We start from the raw sequence: 21,378 nt of genomic DNA on the forward strand, positions 1-21,378 counted from the left end.
GTGCTGAGCCAAGTCCAGGCGCCCCGAGCTCTCCGCCCGGACTCAATGCTCCCGCGCTCCCCCTAGCGGCCGCCGCGCCACCTCGCCCCCTTCCCAGACTCGGCGGCGGCGCAGCTCACGTGACCGCGCTCCTATAGAGGGAAGAAAGAAGGTGGCGGTTGAAGGCGTTATTGAGTGGGCTCAATTCGGTTGAGCCTTCTCCCTCCACCCGCTTCCGCCGGCCAGGCCCCTCCTGCCAGGCCTCTCGGGCCTCCCAACCCGGCCCCGGCGCTCCCCACCGCCCCCACTGCGCCCGGCCCTCCCCGTCCGCTTTCCCTTCTCCCCTCGCCTGGGCTCCAACAAGAAGGGCCGGCGGGGCAGGCCGACCAAGCAGCCCTCGGCCCCCGCTGCGGAGCGCTGCGACCCGGCCCCGTCGCCGCCCACGTCCGGACCCATCGGGGGCTCTGCTCGCGGATACGCGGTAGTAGCCGGGGCAGGTGGGCAGCCGCCAGGCTGAGGTGGCGCCCAAGACGCGGCTGAGCTCGCCCAGGGTGGGCAGCAGTAGCCGGAGGAAGCCGCCGCCACCGGCCCGCCCCCCGCCAGCAGCAGCGCACCAGGCCGGCGGGGGGTCGGGGGCAGCCACCTAGCCCGAACCACCGCGGCCCGGAGGGCCGTCAACAAAGTGGTGTATGATGACCACGAGAGCGAGGAGGAGGAGGAAGAGGAGGGGGGCGGCGATGCCGAGGAGACCCAGGAGTCAGGACAGCTAGGAGGATGAGATGGAGGAGGACGAGGATGACTCCGATTATCCGGAGGAGCTGGAAGATGACGACGAGGACGCCAGTTACTCCACGGAAAGCGGCTTCAGCAGCACTCCAGGTACCCACCCAGCGCAGTTGCGGCAGACTCATTCTCCACCTCCTCTCCCCTCCCCCCTTGCTCACTTATGTGCTGTGCATCCCCCTCCGATCTCCCGCCAACCCCGCCGACCCCTAAACAGAGGGGAAATGGGAGGGCACATCAAGTGGCAAAAAACGATTTATAAGAGGAAAGAAGCGCATTGTTCAAAATGGAGATTGCATTGTTGCAGTTTGCAGGCCGCACTCGCTTGCTCCCCGTCCCCCCAATCCCCTTTTTCTCTCCTCAAAATTTGTGCCAGTGCAGTGTCTCCACCGGGCAGAATTTAAACTTTGGCAAACACATATCCATTACATTCATTTTTCTCCGCTTGTTTTGGTGTAGTTTTCTGGAATGAAAGAAGCCTCTTGTTTTGCAAACCTCTTTGCATTTCTAATGTGTTTCCTTTCGGATTTTTATTATATATCTGTTCCTTAAAAGGGAATTAAGGATTTGGACAGATTGTGGCACACAAACACACAGAAAAACATGCCTGTGTTCACACCCCTAGCTGTGGTTTTTAAATTGTGTTAAGGAAACGGATCATTTGGGTTAGTAGGGAAACCTTACCTGGTCCTGTGTGTTTGTTTTTATTCTTCGAGTGCTGACGGGCCTGTGCAACAGTTGCTGGTAAATGGTTGATTAAAAAGCAAAGCAAAAAGCCAAACAAGATCCAACCAAATTTGGTAATTCATCTGATTCAAAATTGGTTATTTCTAGTTTTTGGCAGCTATGAATAAAGCTGCCCCAAACATTTCCATAATGTTTTTTGTGTGAACACAATACTTGTTTCTCTTGAGTAAATACCTAGGAGTATGATTTCTGGGTTGTATGTTTATAAGAAACTGCCAAAACTGTTTTCCAAAGTAGCTGTACCATTTTGCATTCTTACCTGCAAATGTATGAGGAGTTCCGGTTGCCCTGTATCCTCCCTAGCACTTGATATTGTCAGTTTTTGTTGCTGTTTTTTTTTAGCCACCTTAATAAGTATATGGTGGTAGCTCCTTGTGGTTTTAATTTGCTTGTCCCTAATGACTAATGGTTCTGAGCCTCTTTTTATGTGCATCTTTTTATTTGCCATCTGTATATCATTGTTTATGGAAAAATACTAAAATCTTTTTTTTTTTTTTTGAGATAGAGTCTTGCTCTGTTGCCCAGGCTGGAGAGCAGTGGCACAGTCACCACTCACTGCAGCCTCCACCTTCTGGGCTCAAGCCATCCTCCCACCTGTCAGTCTCCCAAGTAGCTGGGATTGCAAGTGCACACCACCATACCTGGCTAGTTTTTTGTTTGTTTGTTTGTTTGTTTGTTTGTTTGTTTTTGAGACAGAGTCTCGCTCTGTCGCCCGGGCTGGAGTGCAGTGGCGCAATCTCGGCTCACTGCAAGCTCCGCCTCCCGGGTTCACGCCATTCTCCTGCCTCAGCCTCCGAGTAGCTGGGACTACAGGCGCCTGCCACTGCGCCCGGCTAATTTTTTGTATTTTTTAGTAGAGACGGGGTTTCACTGTGGTCTCGATCTCCTGACCTCGTGATCCGCCCGCCTCGGCCTCCCAAAGTGCTGGGATTACAAGCGTGAGCCACCGCGCCCGGCCTGTTTGTTTGTTTTAAATAGAGATGGGGTTTTGATATGTTGCCCAGACTGATTTCGAATCCTGTGCTCAAGCGATCTGCCTGCCTCGGCCTCCCAAAGTGCTGAGATTACAGGCATGAGCCGCCATGCCTGGCCAAGATACCAAAATCTTTATTTAAGATGTTTAATTGGGTTGCTTTCTTTATTGTTATTCTTCTTTCGCTCTTTCACCCACGCTGGAGTGCAGTGGCCTGATCTTGGCTCACTGCAGCCTGTCATTCCCCTCGACCCCGGGCTCAAGGTGATCCTCCCACCTCAGCCTCCCAAGTAGTTGGGACCACAGGTGCGTGCCACCATGTGTGGCTAATTTTTGTATTTTTAATAGAGATGGGGTTTTGCTATGTTACCCAGGTTGGTCTTGAACTCCCGAGCTCAAGCAATCTGCCTGCCTTGGCCTCCCAAAGTGCTGGGATTACAGGCATGAGCCACCATGCCTGGCCAATTTCTTATTATTGGGTAGTAAGAGTTCTTTATATATTTTGGATATAAGTGCTTTGTTAGGCTGTGTGATGTTCATGTATTTTCTCCCCATCTGTGCCTTGTGTTTCATTGTCTTAGCAGTGTCATTTTCCCAGAGCATAAGTTTTAAATTTTGATGAAGCCTGATTTACCACATTTTTTCTTTTACAGATTTGGTGTTCATCTAACAACTCTGCCTAACCCAGACCTTGCCAGACTTTTTCTGTAAAAGGTCAGATAGTAAATATTTCAGCCTTGCTGTCCCTGTTGCAGCTCTGCCGTTGTAGCAATGAAAGCAGTCATAGACAATATGTAAGTGAATGAGAATAGCTGTTCCGATAAAACTTTATGAACACTGCAGTTTCAATTTCAGATAATTTACAAATTATCAATTATATTGTTATTCTTTTGATTATTACAAAAATGGGTAGTGGATTGGCCATGGTTTGCTGACTCCTGGCCTGACCAACCCAAGTTCACAAAGATTTTCCTCTCTGATTTTGTTGTGCGTGTTGTTGTTCCACACCTTCTTTTTTCACTGTTTCCTTAAGGTGGAGTGTACATATTTATAAGGGCATATGTAATATTTTGATAGACTCATACAATGTGTAATGATCAAATCAGGTTAATTAGGCTATCCATCATCTCAGATGTTTATCCTTTTTTTTGTATTGGAAAGATAACAAATGTTCTAGCTATTTTAAAATGTACACTAAGTTATTGTTGACTTTAGTCACCCTACTGTGCAAACAAAAACTAAAACTTTTTCCTTCTATCTGACTGAGTTTTTTTTTTTTTTTTTGAGACGGAGTCTCGCTCTTTCACCCAGGCTGGAGTGCAGTGGCGTGATCTCGGCTCACTGCAGGCTCCGCCCCCCGGGGTTCACACCATTCTCCTGCCTCAGCCTCCCGCGTAGCTGGGACTACAGGCGCCTGCCACCTCGCCCGGCTAATTTTTTGTATTTTTAGTAGAGACGGGGTTTCACCATGTTAGCCAGGATGGTCTCGAACTCCTGACCTTGTGATCCGCCCGCCTCGGCCTCCCAAAGTGCTGGGATTACAGGCGTGAGCCACCGCGCCCGGCCTGACTGAGTTTTTATGCCCATGAACCAACTTGTCTTCATCCCTACCCGCTTCCCAGCCCCCAGTAACCATCATTCTACTGTCTATCTCCATGAAATCAACTTCTTAATCTCTCACATATGAATGAGAATATGCGATACTTGTCTTTCTGTCCTTGGCCTATTTCACTTAACATAATGTCCTGCAGTTCTATCCATGTTGCTGCAAACAGGTTTTATTTTCCAAACCTCTAGCTTTATAGATGAAGGATTTCACTTTTTTTTTATTTTTTATTTTTTTTGAGACGGAGTCTTGCTCTGTCACCTAGGCTGGAGTGCAGTGGCACAATCTCGGCTCACTGCAACCTCCACCTCCCGGGTTCAAGTGATTCTCCTGCCTCAGCCTCCCAAGTAGCTGGGACTACAGGCGCCCGCCACCATGCCTGGCTAAGTTTTGTATTTTTAGTAGAGATGGGGTTTTACTATGTTAGCCAGTCAGTTCTCGAACCCCTGACCTCATGATCCGCCCGCCTCAGCCTCCCAGAGTGCTGCGATTACAGGTATGAGCCACCATGCCCGTCCTGGATTTCACTTTTTTAATGGCTGAATAGTATCCTATTGCGCATATATACCTTATTTTCTTTGATTTTTCTTTTTCTTTCTTTCTTTCTTTCTTTCTTTCTTTCTTTCTTTCTTTCTTTCTTTCTTTCTTTTTTTCTTTCTTTTCAAATAGAGGTCTCACTATATTGCTCAGGCTGGTCTTGAACTTTTGGGCTCAAGCAATCCTCCTGCCTTGGCCTCCCAGAGTGTTGGGATTCCAGGCTAAACCATTGTGCTCCTTTATGCATTTTTTTTTTTTTTTTTGAGATGGGGTCTTGCTCTTTTGCCCAGCCTGGAGTGCAGTGGCGCAATCTCGGCTCACTGCAAACTCCGCCTCCCAGGTTCACACCATTCTCCTGCCTCAGCCCCCGGAGTAGCTGGGACTACAGGCGCCTGCCACTGCGCCCGGCTAATTTTTTGTATTTTTAGTAGAGACGGGGTTTCACCGTGTTAACCAGGATGGTCTCGATCTCCTGACCTCGTGATCCGCCCGCCTCGGCCTCCCAAAGTGCTGGGATTACAGGCGTGAGCCACTGCGCCCGACCGCATTTTTTTTTTTTAAGACAGAATCTTGCTTTGTTGCCCAGACTGGAGTGCAGTGGCACAATCTTGGCTCACTGCAGCCTCCACCTCCCGGGTTGAAATGATTCTCATGCCTCAGCCTCCCGAGTAGCTGGGATTACAGGTGCCCACCACCACGCCCAGCTAATTTTGGATTTTTAGTAGAGATGGGGTTTCACCATGTTGGCCAGGCTGGTCTCAAACTCCTGACCTCAGGTGATTCACCTGCCTCGGCCTCCCAAAGTGCTGGGATTACAGGCATGAGCCACCGCACCCAGCCCCTTTGTACACTTTTAAAAACATATCTTAGAATTTGTGATATATGTTTTATTTTCATTTTCATTTGGTTCACAATATAGTAAAATTTCTATTATGACTTATTCTTTGACCCATAATTTGTTTGAAAATGTATTGTTTAATTTTCAAACATTTAGGGATTTCCCAGATATCTTTGTTGTTGGTTTCTAATTTAATTCCATTATGGTTAGAGAACACACTTGATATGATGAATTAAAAAAAAAATTTAGAGGTTTGTATATGGCCTGAAACATTGTTTAGGTGAATGTTCAGTTTGTAATAGGAAAGATGTGTTCTGCTGCCGTTAGGTAAAGTGTTTCATAAATAATAATTAGGTCAAGTTGGTTGATCGTGTTAAGGTCTTCTCTATCCTTGCTGATTTCCTGTCTGCTTGTTCTAGTGATTACTGAGAAAGTGTTGAAGTCTACAATGATTGTTATGGGTTTGTTCTCTTTCTCCTTGAAATTCTGTCTGTTTATGCGTCCTGTATTTTGAGGCCCTGTTATTAGACGCAGAAACATTTACAGTTTTGTCCTCTTGATGATTATTTGACCCCTTTATCATTCTGAAATAACCTTTATTTCTGGTAATAATCATTATACTAAAAACCATTATTTGGCCAGGCATGGTGGCTCACGCCTGTAATCCCAGCACTTTGGGAGGCCAAGGTGGGTGGATCACCTGAGGTTAGGAGTTCGAGACCAGACCGCCCAACATGGTGAAACCCCGTCTCTACTAGAAATAGAAAGACAGCCTGGCATGGTGGCACACGTCTGTAGTCCCAGCTACTCAGAAGGTTGAGGCAAGAGAACCACTGGAATCCAGGAGGTGGATATTGCAGTGAGCTGAGATCACACCACTGCACCCCAGCCTGGGAAGCAGAGCAAGACTCCATCTCTAAATAAATACATACAGGCCGGGTATGGTGCCTCACGCCTGTAATCCCAGCACTTTGGGAGGCCAAGGCGGGTGAATCATCTGAGGTCAGGAGTTCGAGACCAACCTGGCTAAGATGGTGAAACCCTGTCCCTACTAAAAATACAAAAATTAGCCAGGCGCGGTGGCAAGCGCCTGTAATCCCAACTACTTGGGAGGCTGAGGCAGGAGAACTGCTTGAAGCCAGGAGGCAGAGGTTGTAGTGAGCCGAGATCGTGCCACTGCACTCTAGCCTGGGTAACAGGGCAAGACCCCATCTCGAAAACAGACAGACAAACAAACAAACCATTATTTAATACTAATATAAAGTTAGTGTTTTACATTAGTAATATAATACTGTTTTTGACTAGTGTTAGAATGACATCTCTTTCTCTACCCTTTTGCTTTTAATCTATATATCATGATATTCATTTACTTTTCAATTTGTAAAAATAGAGATGGGGTTTCGCCATGTTGCCCAGGCTGGTCTTGAATTCCTGGGCTCAAGCCACCTGCCCTCCTCAGCCTCCCAAAATGCTGGGATTATAGGCGTAAGCCACCATACCTGGCCACATCATTATATTTTCAAATGGTTTCTTGTTTTTTTATTTTTCTTTTATTTATTTATTTATTTTTTTGTTGAATTCAGTTCTTTATATAACGTCCCTTGTAAAAATGAAAGAATAAAAACAAACCGAAAAAGAGGGGCAGGGTAAAAATTTTTTTAAAAAAGGAAAGGAAAGATAGGAAAAGAAAATAAAATAAGACGATTTATTGCTTCTCCTCAGCATCCTCCTTGGTCTCCTCCTTCACCGAGATTATTTTTCTTTTAAATGTAATCTGACAGCATCTTTTAATTAATGTGTTTTGGACCATTTACATTTAATATGATTGATAATGACTGGATTTAGGTGTCCTATTTTATTATTTGTTTTCTGCTTATCTCTTTTTTTGGGGGGTTTCTTCTGTTTTTTTCTGCCTACTTTTGGATTGAGTATTTTTTAGTGTTATGTTTTATTAAACGGCTTTTGGTCATATCTGTGCTGTTTTTGCTGTAGGAATTACAAAATATATACCTAACCTAACTACTTAGAGTTCGCATTTTACCTCTAAATGAAATGTAAAAGTATTGCAACCATATAGGTTTCTTTATTCTAGTCCCCCTCCTTTATAATTGTATATATGTGTGTGTGTGTGTATGTGTGTATATATATACATTTTCAATGTATGTAGATATATAGATATGTATCTATACTTTCAATGTGTATCTACATGCATACATTGTATAAGTATGTAGACATATATCTACATACATTGAAAGATATATATCTACATACATTGAAAGATATATATCTACATACATATACAATGCATGTATGATACCTTTGGCCACTACATCCTTCTTAAATTTCTTGTTGCCACTCATGACCCAATTTCCTTGACCAGTTATTCTTCCTTCAAACATCCCTCTTACATGTGATAGTCCCCAGCATTTAGTGTCCTCAACTTTCCCCTAATTATCAGTTGACTCAATTACCACCAAAATATCAATGACTTCTAGATCCATTTTCCTACCTAGACCTCTCTTCTAAACTCCAGTTATGTATTTCCAACTGCCTATGTTGTCCCTGATAAACTCCACATTGGAGGAAATAAAAAGAAAGGAGTTATAAAAGTTTAGGTTCAAAGCAAAATTTAAAAACTCATGAATGAGACAAAGATTTAGTGATGATAAAGGCTATGGTCCACAATGAAGATATAAAAGTAATGAACCTTTCTATAAAACATGTATGTGATAGAGCCTGTCCCCAACTTTAAGCCTTTCAGCAATTCAAGTAGCTGCAGAACATCTTTAAAGTACTGAGAGAAATGTCAATTCAGAATTCTGTATCCAGCAAAAATACCCTTCAACAATTAAGGCAAAAAGAAAAAGAAAAAAGACATTTCAGATGAAGAAAATCTAAGAGAATGTGTTGTCAGAAGTTCTGCTCTAAAATAAACGTATAAGAAGGTCTTTAGGCCAAAGGAAAATTATACCAGTGGTAATACTAGAACTTCAGAGATAAAGAGCAGCAGAAATGATATCTGGGAAAATTTTAAAACACAAATGGTTGTTTCTCCTCTTAAGCTCTTTAAAATATGTATAGTGGTTGAAAGCAAAAGTTAAAACACTGGTGAGACTTCCAATGTATGTAGACATATATAGAGAGATAGATACATATATCTATATACATGTAGAGGTAATAATGGTAGCTATTTTATGGAGCTGATCTGAGGATAAGATAATGCACTTTAAAGTGCTCAGCACAATGTCTGGCAAATAGCACTCTATAGGCCAGGCATGGTGGCTCATACCTGTAATCCCAGCACTTTGGGAGGCGTAGGCGGGTGGATCACTTGAGGTCAGGAATTTGAGACCAGCCTGGCCAACATGGTGAGACCCCATCTCTACTAAAAATATACAAATTAGCCAGGTGTGGTGGTGGGCTTCTGTAATCCCAGCTACTTGGGAGTGAGGTGGGCAAGTGGCTTGAACCTAGGAGGTGGAGGTTGCAGTGAGCCAAGATTGCACTACTGCACTGCAGCCTGGGTGACAGAGCGAGACTGTCTCAAAAAAAAGAAAGCACCTATAAAAGGTGATTTTTATATTATTACTGACACAAGATAGGGATTGGGGGCAAATGGAATGTACTCAAAGAGCACAGCCTTGTTCACTAATAACGTTAATACCAGATTGGGACACTATTCTACATGAAAAGGTGAATCCTTGTAACATTTGACAAGTAAGTTTCATAATTTTTAAAAGATTTCAATGCATCACAGATTATTTCTTCTTGATATGCCATTCATGGTTTATAGATGTGTAATAGCAGATTAAATAATTAGATTTTATTTGTTCTGGAGTATTAACTTCTGCTGGAAGTGAACTTCCCCCTTCCCTATACCAATACTGAGTGAGGCCTCTTTTCTCAGATACCAATTAGAAATAAGGGGACAATGTTACATTTTTTCCTTCTAGAAACACACATTATGTAGAGAGTTGTCTTTTGAAGTCTAGAAGTCTGAAAACACTGTAATTTTTTTTTTTAGAATTAATACAATAAATGTAGGGGTCAACTCTGAAAAATCTACAGTGGTTTCTGGGATTTAATCTTGGCATGACTTTACCCCTGCATCTCTGCCCTCGGCAGGTACTTTTGTTTATGGGTGTCATTGGTTGAACAAATACTGTTTTAGTTGCTACAATAACTAAAACATGATCTGTGCTCTAAAGGAGTCAACAAATGAGCCAGGGGGGCATGAGTAATTGCCTGTAAGATAATTGTGCTCACGCTGTCATGGAGGACGGTACCAAGTGTCAGAAGCACAGCGCCAGGAGGCACAGCAAAGGGTAGTAGAGGTGACATTTGAGCCCGGCCTTGAAAACCATCTAGGATTTCTCAGAATTTCAGCAAAGTAAGGTAATTTCTGTCTAAAATATATACGCAAACTTTTTATTAAAAATATGAGAAATTCCTTCCTTCCTTCCTTCCTTCCTTCCTTCCTTCCTTCCTTCCTTCCTTCCTTCCTTTCTTTTTCCCTCTCTGGCCCAGGCTGCAATCTACTCGGCTTGCTGCTGCCCGCGCCGACTGCCTGGGACTGCCGGCGCGCGCCACTGCTGCCTGCCTTTTCTCCTTTCGCTGCAGGCACGCGTTCGCCATCTTGGCCACGCTGGTCGCCAGCTCCTCACGCCGAGTGCTCTGCCCGCCTCAGCCTCGGACTACAGACAGAGTCTTGCTCACCCAGTGCTCGGTGTTGCCCAGGCTGGATTGCGGTGGCGTGGTCTGGCCTCGCGGCAGCCTCCGCCCCGCAGCCGCCTGCCTTGGCCTACCAGGGTGCTGGGATTGCAGCCCCTGCCCGGCCGCCGCCCCATCTGGGAGGTGGGGAGCGCCTCTGCCCGGCTGCCCCGTCTGGGAAGTGAGGAGCGCCTCTGCCCGGCCGCCCACCGTCTGGGAAGTGAGGAGCGCCTCTGCCCGGCCACCCACCGTCTGGGAAGTGAGGAGCGCCTCTGCCCGGCCACCCATCGTCTGGGAAGTGAGGAGCGCCTCTGCCCGGCCACCCCGTCTGGGAAGTGAGGAGTGCCTCTGCCCGGCCGCCCCGTCTGGGAGGTGAGGAGCGCCTCTGCCCGGCCACCCATCGTCTGGGAGGTGAGGAGCGCCTCTGCCCGGCCTCCCATCGTCTGGGAGGTGAGGAGCGCCTCTGCCCGGCCGCCCTGTCCGGGAGGAAGTGAGGAGCGCCTCTGCCCGGCCGCCCCGTCCGGGAAGAAGTGAGGAGTGCCTCTGCCCGGCCGCCCCGTCTGGGAAGTGAGGAGCGCCTCTGCCCGGCCGCCCCGTCCGGGAAGAAATGAGGAGCGCCTCTGCCCGGGCGCCCCGTCCGGGAAGAAGTGAGGAGCACCTCTGCCCGGCCGCCCCGTCTGGGAAGTGAGGAGCGCCTCTGCCCGGCCGCCCACCGTCTGGGAAGTGAGGAGCGCCTCTGCCCGGCCACCCACCGTCTGGGAAGTGAGGAGCGCCTCTGCCCGGCCACCCACCGTCTGGGAAGTGAGGAGCGCCTCTGCCCGGCCACCCACCGTCTGGGAAGTGAGGAGCGCCTCTGCCCGGCCACCCACCGTCTGGGAAGTGAGGAGCACCTCTGCCCGGCCGCCCCGTCCGGGAAGAAATGAGGAGCACCTCTGCCCGGGCGCCCCGTCCGGGAAGAAGTGAGGAGCGCCTCTGCCCAGCCGCCCCATCTGGGAGGTGAGGAGCGCCTCTGCCCGGCCACCCATCGTCTGGGAAGTGAGGAGCGCCTCTGCCCGGCCACCCATCGTCTGGGAAGTGAGGAGCGCCTCTGCCCGGCCGCCCCGTCTGGGAAGTGAGGAGCGCCTCTGCCCGGCCGCCCCGTCTGGGAAGTGAGCAGCGCCTCTGCCCGGCCACCCATCGTCTGGGAGGTGAGGAGCGCCTCTGCCCGGCCGCCCCGTCTGGGAAGAAGTGAGGAGCGCCTCTGCCCAGCCGCCCTGTCCGGGAAGAAGTGAGGAGCGCCTCTGCCCGGGCGCCCCGTCCGGGAAGAAGTGAGGAGCGCCTCTGCCCGGGCGCCCCGTCCGGGAAGAAGTGAGGAGCGCCTCTGCCCGGCCGCCCCGTCCGGGAAGAAGTGAGGAGCGCCTCTGCCCGGTCGCCCCGTCCGGGAAGAAGTGAGGAGCGCCTCTGCCCGGCCACCCATCGTCTGGGAGGTGAGGAGCGCCTCTGCCCGGCCACCCATCGTCTGGGAGGTGAGGAGCGCCTCTGCCCGGCTGCCCCATCTGGGAAGTGAGGAGTGCCTCTGCCCGGCCACCTATCGTATGGGAGGTGAGGAGCGCCTCTGCCCGGCCACCCATCGTCTGGGAAGTGAGGAGCACCTCTGCCCGGCCACCCATCGTCTGGGAAGTGAGGAGCGCCTCTGCCCGGCCACCCATCGTCTGGGAAGTGAGGAGCGCCTCTGCCCGGCCACCTTTCGTCTGGGAAGAAGTGAGGAGCTCCTCTGCCCGGCCGCCCTGTGTCTGGGTAGAAGTGAGGAGCTCCTCTGCCTGGCCGCTCCGTCTGGGAGGTCTACCACGGAAGCCAGAAGCAATGTGGGGGCTGGACGTGGTGGCTCACGCCTGTGGTCCCGGCACTCTGGGGGGCGAGGCGGGTTGATCACTTCGGGCTAGGAGTTCGAGACCAGTCTGGCCAACTTGGCGAAACATGAAGAATACAACAGACAAACCAACCAACCAACTCAGTGACAACAAAACAGGTCTACCCTGGAGTCATACTCTAATTTTTTCGATTTTCTTCCCTTTCTGATCCTTTATCCCACTTTCTTTTTCTTCCTCTTCCTTCTCCCTCTTCTATGTCAAATAGAGGATTGAGTTATTATCACTGATCCATATAAAGTCCCTCTCTCATTTATTTTAACTCCCACCCCCCATTTCTATTCCCCGACTTCCCATGTGCAACCTTCCTAATATGTTTGATACGCATCTTTTTGTTTGTATGTATTTTTAGAAAATGTTTATTGTTTTTGTATGCAAAAATTAATAAAAAAAAAGAAAAGAAAAAAATCCATAAAACTTAAAGTATAATAATAATAATAATAAATAATAAAAAACCAAAAAAAAATATGAGAAATTAATTAAATAACAGATTATGACCACAATGCAGATTTAAAACCCCAGGCATGATGAGTGCCATTGACCAGTTCATCCAAACAGTTCAGAGAAGAGAACATCCTTGTGGATCCTTCTTGTATTACAGAATACAAAGGAGCAGAAAATTTTGCCTCAGTAACTGCCAGGTCATTCTAATTAAAGTACCTATACATTGTAATATAATTCTTCCATTAAGGTAATAACCGATCAGGTGGTCCAGAGTCTGTGTCATTCAGTCAAGAAATTCACTCCCTTAACCTAGACTGTGCTGGAAATTCATTGACAAATTTTGGTCTTTGGTTCTCTGTTTTTCTTCAGAATTCATGCAGACCACTTGACTTCCTTAGCATTTTCTTTTGTAGGCGTATATTAATGTCTGTGGTTAAGCTTCAGCTTCTGTTTGCATCAATCCTGTGGTAATCATGCCTCCTGAGGCATCTTTTTGCTTCCCTTGTATGAGTTTCCAAAATCCTACTTTCTACTCGGTAAGGGGAGTATCCATTTTCTTTAAAGCAGTGGTTTTCAAACTTGCCTGCACATCAGAATTATTTGGGGAGAAGGATAAAAATACAGATTACTGAGCTTCACCTGGGATTCTGTAAATTTGGGTTGCATTTGAGATAACTTTTAACAATTTGCCAGATGATTTTTGCTGCACCTCCACTTCAGTTTTAGGAAGCACTGTTTCAAGGCAGCTTTTCAGACTTTAATGACCATAGAAATCACCTGAAGATTGTGAGAAGCTGCAGATCCTAATTTAGTAGGCCTGGGTTTAGGCCTGAGATTCTGAATTTCTCTCAAATGTGATAATATCAATCCCTTGTTGAATAGCAAGGTTGTTTTTTGTTTTTTTCTTTTTTTTCCAGGATCTTCATGACATTCAATGAGTAGCAAAGTTTGAAGATAACTTCTGGAATTTCATCTAATGTGTACTCATCTGGATCTTAGGGGAAATAACCTATCAGGTTATAGGGAGGGAGGACCTTTAATAACCAAGCTAAATGTGTGGGTTGTTTACCTCCCTATTATGCAAAGGTATTCCTTGCACACACTGAAAACTTCTTAGACCAAAAGCATTATAGCTCTAGTTTGCCTTGAAGGAAGTTGTATTGTCTATAGAGTATGTGAGCCATTTTCTGCCATAAAATGTTCAAATGTTCTCTCTCTCTGAAGCTTTGTTCATTGTATCTGGTGGAATTTTGGTTCTCGGAGTAGACACCTAGCCATGCTTCTAATGTGAAGTGTCTACTAGCCCAGTGGTCTCTATTTTGGACTTGAACTTACTTCGACCTGCCACCTGATGCCTTACCATTTAGTCATATTGTGATTCAACATTTTTGTGTCCACATTTTTTATTTCTTATGTTATTATTCCTTAGTTCCTATCTGTAAGATCATAAAGTCCTTTGAACCAAACACAGTTGATATTTCATACATACGTTAAAAACTGAGTTGTGAGACTGGACATGGTGACTCATGCCTGAAATCTCAGCATTTTGGGAGGCCAAGACAGAAGGATCACTTCAAGATAGGAGTTCGAGACCAGCCTGGGCAACAAAGCAGGACCATGTCTCTAAAAAAGAGAATTAGCCGGGCACAGGGGAGTAGTCCCTGCTACTCTGGAGGCTGAGGCAGGAAGATCACTTGAGCCCAGGAATTCCAGGCTGGAGTGAGCTATGATAGTGCCACTGCAATCCAGTCTGGGCGACAGAGTAAGACCCAGTCTCAAAAAAAAAAAAAAAAATCAAAGCGTATGATGAGGAAACTTCCAGGAAAATGCTCTTATTTTCTGCTTTTAGAAACCAAAAGAATGTCTCATTGTGGGGTGCTACCATTATATTCAGGAAGTTTTAAAATGAAAAAGATTCTGAATTGATACTTGCTAATTTTATTTCAGAAAGTGGTAAAATAGCTGTGGAGTACAGACCCAGTGAAGAGATTGCAGATGTCAGATGGGAAGAACTACACAGTTTAATTCAAGTATGTGGAGATAAAAACTCAAAGGTAACAGGGCTGGGCGCAGAGGCTGACACCTGTAATGCCAGTGCTTTGGGAGGCCAAGGCGGGTGGATCACCTAAGGTTGGGAGTTCAAGACCAGCCTGACCAACATGGGGAAATGGTGGCGCATGCATCCCAGCTACTCTGGAGGCTGAGGCAGGAGAATCGCTTGAACCAAGGAGGTGGAGGTTGTGGTGAGCCAAGATCATGCCATTGCACTCCAGCCTGGGCAACAAGAGCGAAACTCCGTCTCAAAAAACAAACAAAAAAAACTCAAGGGTCGGATAACATAGCCAGTGTAACCATAATTCAAAACAAGCAGCAAAATTTGGAGGATAATTTGTTTCATTCTCAGGAAAATGTGAAACTCTGAAACTGCTTTTTGAGTGCAGGGTATTTCTGGGGCTTTTCCTAAAGTCTTGACCCTTGGCTCTGACCCCTTATTTGAAGTTTGGAGAGCAGAACTGAGGACTGTATTACTACAGTTGTGGACACAGGAGAGGGGTTAGTCTCCCCTAGCCCCAGGAGTAAGGGATGCTGGGCTGCTTGAACACAGGGCTTTTTAGAACTGCCTTCAAACAGGATACCAGAGATGTGGGGAGAATGTAACTGACCTTAAGACTGATTGTGCTACGGCTTTCAAAAACTATAATGCCTTTCAAATATGGCTTATTGCTTGGATCTCATTATCTTCCATATACCTTGGGTGGGCTATTTTGCTGAAGATCTTTCTGTCAATCATTTATAATCATGTGCTGCAAAATGAGGTTTCGGTCAACAATAGACCACATATATGATGGTGGTTCCATAAGAGTATAAAGGAGATATCCCTGTACAGGCATACCATTTTTATCTTTTTGTTGTTGTTGTTGTTGTTGTTGTTATGGAGTCTCACCCTGTTGCCCAGGCTGGAGTGCGGTGGCACGATCTCAGCTCACTGAAACCTCTACCTCCTGGGTTCAAGTGATTCTCCTACCTCAGCCTCCTGAGTAGCTGAGATTATAGGCATGTGCCACCATACTCAGCTAATTTTTGTATTTTTAGTAGAGACTGTTTTTCGCTATGTTGGCCAGGCTGGTCTCGAACTCCTGACCTCAGGTGATCCACCCACCTCTGCATCTCAAAGTGCTGGGATTACAGGTGTGAACCGCTGTGCCTGGGCCCCATTTTTATCTTTTATACAGTATTTTAACTGTACCTTTTCCATGTTTACATACACAAATACCTGCCATTGTGTTACAGTTGTCTTTAATATTCAGTACAGTAACATGCAGTACAGGTTTGTAGCCTAGGAGTCCTAGGCCATGCCGTATAGCCTAGGTGTGCTGTAGGCTACACCACCTAGGTTTGTGTAAGTATACACTATGATGTTAGCCCAATGGTGAAATCACCTGACACATTTCTCAAGCTCCTTACGTGGCAAGCAACGCATGACTGCATATGAAAGCTCTTAAATAGGGATTAAGTTTCTAAATTAATCTCAAAACAGTCATTATTTACTATTTATGGACTTTTTTTAAAAAAGGAGTAAAAAAAAAGTTTCATTTCAGTGGGAACTTAATTTGGGGTTAGACTGTTTTATTTAACTTTTACCCCAAAGTTGCAAAGTGTTTTGAAGCTTTTCCCTGTAAAATAGTTATTTTAATTCAATTTAAATAAAACCTGCCAAGGAAACTTCCAGCTTTAAGAAGTCTAGCTTCCTGGGCTGGGCGCGGTGGCTCACGCTTGTAATCCCAGCACTTTGGGAGGCCGAGGCGGGCGGATCACGAGGTCAGGAGATCGAGACCATGGTGAAACCCCGTCTCTACTAAAAATACAAAAAAAAAAAAAAAAAATTAGCCGGGCGTGATGGCGGGCGCCTGTAATCCCAGCTACTTGGAGAGGCTGAGGCAGGAGAATGGCGTGAACCCGGGAGGCAGAGCTGACAACAATGCACTCCAGCCTGGGCAACAAGAGAGAAACTCCGTCTCAAAAAAATAAAATAAAATTGAAGGGATTCCAAGATTCGCCTCATTTAGGGATGGATCTATTGTTATAAGCAGATTTCTGAAATCAGTGCTAACTTCCTCTCACATTTCACAGGAAGCTAGACTTCTTTTTTTTTTTTTTTCTTTTTTTTTGAGACAGAGTCTCGCTCTGTCACCCAGGCTGGAGTGCAGTGGCGTGATCTCGGCTCACTGCAACCTTTGCCTCCCAGGTTCAAGCAATTCTCCTGCTTGAGCCTCCCGTGTAGCTGGGATTACAGGCATGCACCACCACGCCTGGCTAATTTTGTATTTTTAGTAGAGACGGAGTTTCAGCATGTTGATCAGGCCGGTCTGGAACTTCTGACCTCAGTGATCCGCCCACCTCGGCCTCCCAGAGTTCTAGGATTATGGGTGTGAGCCACTGTGTACAGCCCCCGTTCAATTTTAATACCATCACTATGCACCCGATGCCTGTGCTAGGCACTGGAATAAGATGAAGCACCTTCTTGGAGTTTACATGCTGATAATTGTGCCAGACGGTAATAAAATAGGTAAGAATGGCTGTTGGGGAAGTCATCTGGGTTCTAGTTATAGTCGCATTTCAGGAAATATTTAACATGCTGACTTTACCAACCTAAGCCTCTTCTCCGTGTGTACACATGGGGTAGATCTCTGAAGGGTGGTGCTGTAACTTCTAGGGTAATGGCTGTGTTAAGGCAGGATGACAGTTCAGCCTCCTCCCAGGCTAGTGCAAAGGGCTCTTGACTTGGATTATAACCTTCTCTCCCAGACTGCATTGCCCACCCCCAACACCCCTCCTACAGAAAATTTGAAGTCCTCGCTTATTCCCTGGTAGCCCCTACCTAATAGGGTGGTAAATTAATTATCGAACATGCAACAGTTTAGCGAAAACGGCAACATTTTGGAATAAATGACTGTAACGTGCGTCCTGCCTGCCACCCTAACTGGCGCCCAGTTTGAAGGTCAGTTTCTCCCCCTGGAAGGAAGAGCATTCTTGGATTTCACCTTGGGGGAGGAAGAATTCAGGCTGCCAGAAGTGAACTAGCACTTCTGAAGATCCCAAGGCGAGGTCCCGTGACTTCCTTGGGAAGCTCTGCAGCGCCCCAACCCCACTACACCCCACCCCACCACACCACAGCAGGCCATTGGAGTCCTGGGACCACCCCAGTCTGCGGCCCAAATCCTTCCTCACTAAGGGGAGGGGAGGGGTGTTCCAGCCAGGCGGGGTGGAAGGGGTGCTTGGGCGGGATTGTGACATAAGATTGCCCTGGTGACATGGAACAGATCTGGACCCGAGCCTAATAAAGGTGGCATAACTAAAGTTGTCATAAAGACAGGGCGGGGCGCATGCTTATAAGGGGCACGAGTATCTTGGGGCTGCCAGAATGGCTCCCGCTCAGAGCGCGGCACCAGCACGTGTCATGTCTTGGCTGCGTTTCTGGGGCCCATGGCCCTTCCTTATGTGGCAACTATGATGTCTACTAGTCAAGGAGGCTCAGCCTCTGGTGTGGGTCAAGGACCCTCTCCAGCTGACCCTAGCCCCATGGGGCCACCTGAGCCCTGGTCTTCCCGTTCCTCCCATCTCCCATGGGAATCTCCCCATGCACCTGCTCCCCTAGCAGGCCCGGGGGCTTTGATTACCTAGGGCCCTCTGCTTCTTCGCAGATGTCAGGCCTGCCCCAGGAATCTACTGAAAATTTGAATCCATTCCTGGACATGGATTCAGCTGGAGAGCTGCTCCTGGGGCCAGAGCACTTCTTGGCTGCACATCAGGATTTAAATGACAAGCTGACTCCGCAAGAAAGGCTCCCAGAGGTGGTTCAACTGCTGGACGGGGATCAGAACCAGACCCCAGTTGAGCTTCCTCGCCTCAAAAGTAAGGTTCAAACTGCAGATCTAGATCAGGCTGCAGGTCATCAGGCAGATGAAATACTTGTTCGACTAGACAGTAAGATTTCAAAACCAACCAAATTTGTCGTTTTGCCCAAGAACCTGAAGAAAGATCTAGCTGAGCGTTGGAGCCTTGCTGAGATTGTTGGGATTCCACACCAATTATCCAAACCTCAGCGTCAGAAACAGACTCTGCAGGATGAATATTCGAGTATGGACACACTGTATCCTGGCAGCCTGCCTCCAGAACTCCGGGTGAATGCAGATGAGCCTCCAGGGCCTCCTGAGCAAGTTGGACTTTCTCAATTCCATCTAGAGCCCAAAACTCAAAATCCAGAGACCCTGAAAGACATCCAGTCCTCTTCACTCCAGGAAGAAGCCCCAGCACAGCTTCCACAGCTCCCTCAGGAGGTAGAACCTTCAGCCCAGCAGGAGGCCCTGGCTCTGCCTCCAGAGTCCTCTGTGGAGAGTCTAGCTCAAACTCCACTGAATCATGAAGTGACAGTTCAACCTCCAGGTGAGGATCAAGCTCATTATAACTTGCCCAACATTACAGTTAAACCTGCAGATGTGGAGGTTACCATGACTTCAGAGCCCAAAAATGAGACAGAATCTTCCCAAGCTCAGCAGGAGGCCCCAGTTCAGCCTCCAGAGGAGGTGGAACCTTCTGCAACCCAACAGGAGGCCCCAACTGAGCCTCCAGGTCCTCCTATGGAGCCTGAACTTTCCCCCAGTGAACAGGATCAGCGAGCTCAGTCTTCTGAGTCTTCTGGGGAAGTTGAATCTTCTCCAGCCCAGCAGGAGACCCCAGCTCAGCCCCCAGAACATCATGAAGTCCCAGTTTCACCTCCAGGTCACCATCAAATGCAGCATTCAGATTTTCCCAATGTCTCTGTTAAGCCTCCAGACGTGCAGCTCACCATAGCAACAGAGCCTAGTGCAGAGGTGGAAACTTCTCCAGTCCACCAGGAGGCTACAGCTCAGCACTCAGGGCCAGGTAATGATGTAGAACCTCCCACCATCCAGCATGGGGTGAACCTCAGAACACCCATGAAAAATTGTGAAAACAAAACAACAGCAGAAGTACAAAGTACAAAGAGACGTAGTTTCCCAGGAGCACATGTGAAAAATGACTTTGCAGTCCAGATGCCTGCAGGCCCAGCATGAGTCAGCTGAAGGATGTGGAGGCCAAAAAACCTCAGACAAGTCTGGACCAAGCGGAGCTTCCAGAAAAAGAAAGGTGAGAGCCAACTCCACTCCACACTGGCCAGACCACCCTGGAGGAGGGCTGGCTCCCTCTAGATGTCATCATGTGACAGAAAAGCATGTGTTCTGAGTGGAGTTACCAAGATTGGGAGGGGGTGGGAGAGGACTCAAAAGTTGGACAAGAGGGGAGGAGATGTGTGCCCTGCGGAAGAAAGTGGTTAGTGTCAGGGTGGTCTTCTGCCTGTAGCTTCTGCTTGTTAGTCCTTCCCCTCCCGTCATCCTGGAGAACGCCTATTCTGCCTTAGGCCTCAGTGCCTGCCACCTCTTCTGAGAAGCCTTCCCTCACCTCTGTAAGCAGAACCAGCCACACCTGCATTTGGACCTCCTTCTCCTGCACTGGGAGTCAGGTCCCTTCATTACAGCACACCTCCTGTGGAAGAATGTTTTGAGTGTGTGGCTAGGCAGGGACCTCGTCCTACTTATCTTTGCATGCCTACTGCCTGGCACAGTGATCACTCTTCAGCAAATGTCTGATGAATTAAATTGTTGGCAAGAAAACTGGCACCAAACATTTTGACCATGATTGTATTTTTTCTAGGTGGCCCAAAAAGATGGAACTGGAAGACAGGGTGGCAATTACAAGAAAGTGGATTTCAGCTCCAAATCAGGAAGTACTTTATAATAGTAATGACAGCAATTTTATTGTATGTTTTAGTCATCTATTGCTGCATAATAAATTGCTCCAAAATTTGAGGCCTAAAACAACAATAAGTGTTTATGATCTCACACACTGTATATGGGTTAGGAATTCAGGAGCAGCATAGAAGAGTGGTTCTAGCTTAGGATCTGTCATGAGTTTATAGTCAAGATACTAACTGGGGCTACAGTCATCTGAAGGCTTAATTGGGGCTGGAGGACTGGCTGCAAGATGGCTGGATTGGCTGGGCATGGTGGCTCATCCCTGTAATCCCAGCAATTTAGGACACTGAGGTGGGAGGATCACTTGAGCCTAGGAGTTTGAGACCAGCCTGGACATCATAGGGAGACCCTGTCTCTACAAAAAACAAAAATCAGCTGGGTGTGTTGGCACATCCTGTAGTCCCAGCTATTCAGAAGGCTGAGGTGGGAGGATCACTTGAGTGAGATTGTGACATAAGATTGCCCTGGTAACATGGAACAGATCTGGACCCGAGCCTAATAAAGGTGGCATAAATAAAGGTGTCACAAAGACAGGGTGGGGCACATGCTTATAAGGGACATGAGCATCTTGGGGCTGCCAGAATGGCTCCCGTTGAGTGCGCAGCACTAGCGTGTGTCATGTCTTGGCTGCGTTTCTGGGTCCCATGGCCCTTCCTTACGTGGCAACTATTGTGTCTACTAGTCAAGGGGGCTCAGCCTCTGGTGTGGGTCAAGGACCCGCTCCAGCTGACCTCTAACCCTCTGGGGCCGCCTGAGCCCTGGTCTTCCCGCTCCTCCCATCTCCCATGGGAATCTCCCCATGCGCCTACTCCCCCGACAGTCCCTGGGGGACTTTGATTACATGGGGCCCTCTGCTTCCTCACAGGTGTCACCCTGCCTCAGGAATTGACTGAAAATTTGGTTCCATTCCTGGACACGGATTTAGCTGGAGAGCTGCCCCTGGGGCCAGAGCAGTTCTTGGCTGCACACCAGGATTTAAATGACAAGCTGACTCCACAAGAAAGGCTCCCAGAGGTGGTTCC

The 21,378-nt window shown here is 47.5% G+C and overlaps 1 protein-coding gene across 2 annotated transcripts; it reads left to right on the forward strand.

Annotated features, from left to right (window-relative positions):
• The first annotated feature begins 41 nt into the window (after positions 1 to 41).
• On the forward strand, positions 42 to 20,247 carry LOC129470412 (leucine-rich repeat-containing protein 37B-like). Of its 2 annotated transcripts, XM_063628616.1 has the most exons (4): positions 54 to 858; positions 3,136 to 3,276; positions 14,472 to 14,554; positions 18,227 to 20,247. In XM_063628616.1, the coding sequence occupies exon 4, from the start codon at positions 18,227 to 18,229 to the stop codon at positions 19,616 to 19,618; it is 1,392 nt and encodes a 463-aa protein (XP_063484686.1). In that variant the 5' UTR covers positions 54 to 858; positions 3,136 to 3,276; positions 14,472 to 14,554; the 3' UTR covers positions 19,619 to 20,247. The 2 variants fall into 2 exon arrangements, with proteins under 2 accessions (XP_063484687.1, XP_063484686.1); XM_063628617.1 differs by lacking the exons at positions 3,136 to 3,276; positions 14,472 to 14,554; positions 18,227 to 20,247 and adding an exon at positions 10,084 to 10,945 and having other exon boundaries at positions 42 to 858.
• Positions 20,248 to 21,378: the final 1,131 nt, after the last annotated feature.

Source organism: Symphalangus syndactylus, chromosome 20, assembly GCF_028878055.3.
Source record: "Symphalangus syndactylus isolate Jambi chromosome 20, NHGRI_mSymSyn1-v2.1_pri, whole genome shotgun sequence".
Taxonomy (NCBI): domain Eukaryota; kingdom Metazoa; phylum Chordata; class Mammalia; order Primates; family Hylobatidae; genus Symphalangus; species Symphalangus syndactylus.

What these genes read in the sequence shown, in the direction of transcription:
- LOC129470412 (XM_063628616.1), top strand. Translation starts at nt 18,227, where the DNA reads ATGTCAGGCCTGCCCCAGGAATCTACTGAAAATTTGAATCCATTCCTG.